The sequence below is a fragment of the Hylaeus volcanicus genome, chromosome 4, assembly GCF_026283585.1.
Source record: "Hylaeus volcanicus isolate JK05 chromosome 4, UHH_iyHylVolc1.0_haploid, whole genome shotgun sequence".
Taxonomy (NCBI): domain Eukaryota; kingdom Metazoa; phylum Arthropoda; class Insecta; order Hymenoptera; family Colletidae; genus Hylaeus; species Hylaeus volcanicus.
In genome coordinates this window covers 2,334,342-2,338,010 of record NC_071979.1, presented here as the reverse complement: position 1 = coordinate 2,338,010, position 3,669 = coordinate 2,334,342, and the positions used below count along the sequence as shown (strand labels likewise).

At 32.3% G+C, this 3,669-nt stretch overlaps 1 protein-coding gene across 5 annotated transcripts in view; it reads right to left on the bottom strand.

Moving 5' to 3' along the window:
• Positions 1-3,669, bottom strand: part of LOC128875310 (putative phosphatidate phosphatase) — an 84,140-nt gene that overhangs the window by 31,390 nt on the left and 49,081 nt on the right. For all 5 annotated transcript variants that reach the window (XR_008456787.1, XM_054120787.1, XM_054120786.1 and 2 more), the window contains exons 3-4: positions 1,555-1,656; positions 1,185-1,384 (exon numbers count right to left, since the gene is read on the bottom strand). Coding sequence is in view for 4 of the 5 variants with exons in the window: in XM_054120787.1 (XP_053976762.1) it covers positions 1,185-1,384; positions 1,555-1,656 (302 nt within the window). In the remaining variant the exon portion in view is untranslated. The remainder of the gene's footprint in view (positions 1-1,184; positions 1,385-1,554; positions 1,657-3,669) is intronic.

Genomic DNA, 3,669 nt, shown 5'->3' with positions numbered 1-3,669 from the left:
CTGTTTTTAACATCGATGCTAATTAAACTTCCAATATTTCCTTGACTTATCGCGAGTTCCATTTAAATATTATAAAAGGAGAAATGAAGAAATGTGGTCTATTTTTATCATTGATACCAATGATATTTTTAATGATATTTCCCTGACTAATCTTGAATTTTATTTAAATAAAAGGAATAGCGAAGAGATGACGTCTGTTTTTAACATCGATGACTAATTATACTTAACGCCGTTTCCGAGACCCGTCTCGAATTTCATTTAAATATTATAAAAGCAGTTTTGTAATAGATTAAATAAAAATATTTTTAGTGTTTATCACATTCAGATGCTTCGTAGTGTGCTTTGTATAAGTTGCAACAAAGTTTCCATCGTGCAAAATGTTAATTTTATTTTATAATATTACGATGGTTTCTACGTGAACCTTTTATTTTTTAATAAGGATCAAGTGTCGAGTATCGAATAATGTGTACCAACTATTAAGTATCGGATATCGTGTACCAAGTATTGAGTATCGAGTATTGAATATCGAGCATCGAGTAACAAGTATCAAGTATCGAATATCAAGTACCAACTATTGAGTATCGTGTATCACGTATCAAGTATTTAATATCGAATGTCGAGTATCAACTATTAAGTACTAAGTATCGTGTATCAAGTAACAATTAATAAGTATCGAATGTCGAGTATTAACTATTAAGTATTAAATATCGAGTAGCAAGTATTGAGTATCGTGTGTCAAGTATTTAGTATCGAATAAAGTGTATTAACTATTCAGTATTAATCATCGACTACCAAGCATCAAATATTGTGTATCAAGTACCAATTATTTAGTACCGAATATAATATTGAGTCTTGAACTATTAAGTGTTAAATATAGAGTAGTAAGTATTAAGTATCGAATAATGAGTAATAACTATTTAGTATTACATATCAAATTCCGAGTATCAACCGAATATTAAGTATTAAATATTGAGTGCCAAGTATTGAGTATCGTGTATCAAGTATCAAGTATTTAGTATCGAATATCGAGTATCAATTGTTAACTATTAAATATCGAGTACCAAGTATTGAATATCGACCATATAGTACCAAGTACCTTGTATTAAATGTCTCACATCGATTACCAAATATCAAATACCAATTACTGAATACCAAGTATCGAGTATTATAAACAAAACAATTACCTCACATCCTTCAGGAGTTTAGGCGATGTAGTCGCGGTGCAAGTGAAGTCCTCTATGTATCTATGCCGATTTTCGATTAGGCTACAATTGACATTAGGCACACAGAGCGTCATAAAATGGGGTCTCAGACGGCCAATCGTATACTTTGCTGTATCCGTGAGGAAAACAGTCATAACCGCTCCAAAACCGAATATTCCAATCTGAAACATCGAGATTGCAATTTGAGAAGAGATATCTTACGTCTGTTAAACAAATATCTATTATTTATAAACTAAAACGTATGAAACTCCTGAACTAAAAGAAAAAATAAATAAAACATATTGTTTCGTATCGTTTCGAATTTATTGTAAAAGTAGTTTACGAACCGTACCTTATGAAATGAATTCGAGAACCAAACAGGTATATTGTAACCACACAGTAACTTTGGAACTTCATTGCTGAAACTTGCATGGATATATTCGCCTATTAACATCTGCAACAAAATTATTAATATTTGGTCATCATACTTAAATTATTGGAAAACGGTGGAAATTGAAACATTCGCACACATATTTCTTTTTTTAATATGGAAAACGTGTTTTTTGTTGTTAAAAAATGTTGACTACAAAATGTATTTATTATGGAACACTGTTTATTCCAGCAGACACGATGATCACGTAAGTGGACGTTAAGATACATTTTTCATAACGTAGACAAACAACCTAAACCAAATAAAAAATTTGGTTTTCTAAGAATATTAATAATAAAAGAACGCCAGCAAAAATGCATTTATTTTTTAAAATATGTATATCGTTAAATACAAAATCTATTATTGTGTTCATTTAATTCCTCAAAAAACCTCCCTTTTCGAACGTTAACATTAGAATGTATCCTCGAAAAAATGTAAATGGGGCATCAAAAAAATTGGAAGAATTACGAGAATTATATACTCTCGATCACTTCGAGCCGTTTATATAGAATGATATCAAGTATCAAGTATCAAATATTTAGTACTGAATATCGAGTATTAAATATCGAGTGGCAAGTATTTAGGACTGAATATTAAATATTTAGTATTAAATATCGAGTAGCAAGCATTAAGTATCATGTATCAAGTATTTAGTATCGAATTTCGAATATCAACTAGTAACTATTAAATATGGAGTACCAAGTATTGAATATCGAGCATTGAGTAGCTAGCATTAAGTATCGAATATCAAGTACCAAGTATTGAGTATCGAGCATCGAGTACCCAGTATTAAGTATCGTATATCAAGTACGAAATATTTAGTATCGAATGTCGAGTATCAACTATTAAATATTATGTAAATGGGGCTCCCCAAAAAATTGGAATAATTTTGAGAATATATATTCTCTCGATCACTTCGAACCATTTATATCGAATGATTTCGTAGAAAGACTCATCTTCGTCCACTCCCATTCGTTCGCAACCATTTGCAAAGTTAAGATATCAACAACAATCTCCGCGCGAGGCTTATAAACCGTTTTACCTACAGCACAGCCCACCGAAGGATTCCCGTGGCCTAAAATAAATGAATCGTTCGGAGATACATGACTTACTTCTTTCTACCCGTAGCCGTTTTATCGCGTCCCTAAGGAAGAAGAAAGGGAACACGGAACATCGAAACAGGTAAAAACGGTCGAAACCTGCCTTTGTACGTATTTTTCATTCATTCTCCCATGTCAGCTGTATCACCTGGCTACCTTTATCTGGGATCTGACCGGTTAACCTACTTTTGTGCGAGCTCGTGACTGATCGGTGGAACCCATTCGGTGGAAATGGGAGGGGGAGGGGGATAAGTTACAGAGGGCACAGAATCCCTCGGGAATTTTGGAGTCGTCGCTTTTCTTCTCGATTTTAAGGGACGAAACCACATCAGAAGGCCAAATATTAAGTGTTTTACAGAACAGAATTTATGTAAGGATTTTATTTAAATCGTACCTAAAATATTTTCAAAGTTAAAGTACGTTTGGTAATTTTTGTAATTTATTTCACACAGAAATGTTTGAGATAAAATATATTCTCGGAGATATTAGATGCTTGGGTTCGTAATGTGGTTTCTAACTTTAAGTATTTCTGGGTTTGTTTCTTTTTTACAGAGAAAAATTTATGTTTATGGTTGCAAAAAGCTTCCCCAAGAATAGTAGAATTGATACTTCTTCTTTAAATATTCTTGAAAGATTCAATTTTCATCTTTTTCGACCGCAATTTAGTTTATATTCTTAGAAAACGAGTCAACAATGCAAGAAAAGAGTTTCGTTGGTTTCAAATAACAATTGTGATTCCTAGAATTTCCAACGATAGTAAACTATGGCGAAAACTTGTTATAAGTACCAAGTATTAAGTATCGAGCATCGAGTACCAAGTGTTGAGTATCAAGCATCGAGTACCAAGTATTAAGTACCAAGTATTAGGTACCAAGTAATGAGTATCGTGTATCAAGTACCAAGTATTGAGTATCAAGTATTGAATATCGAGCATCGA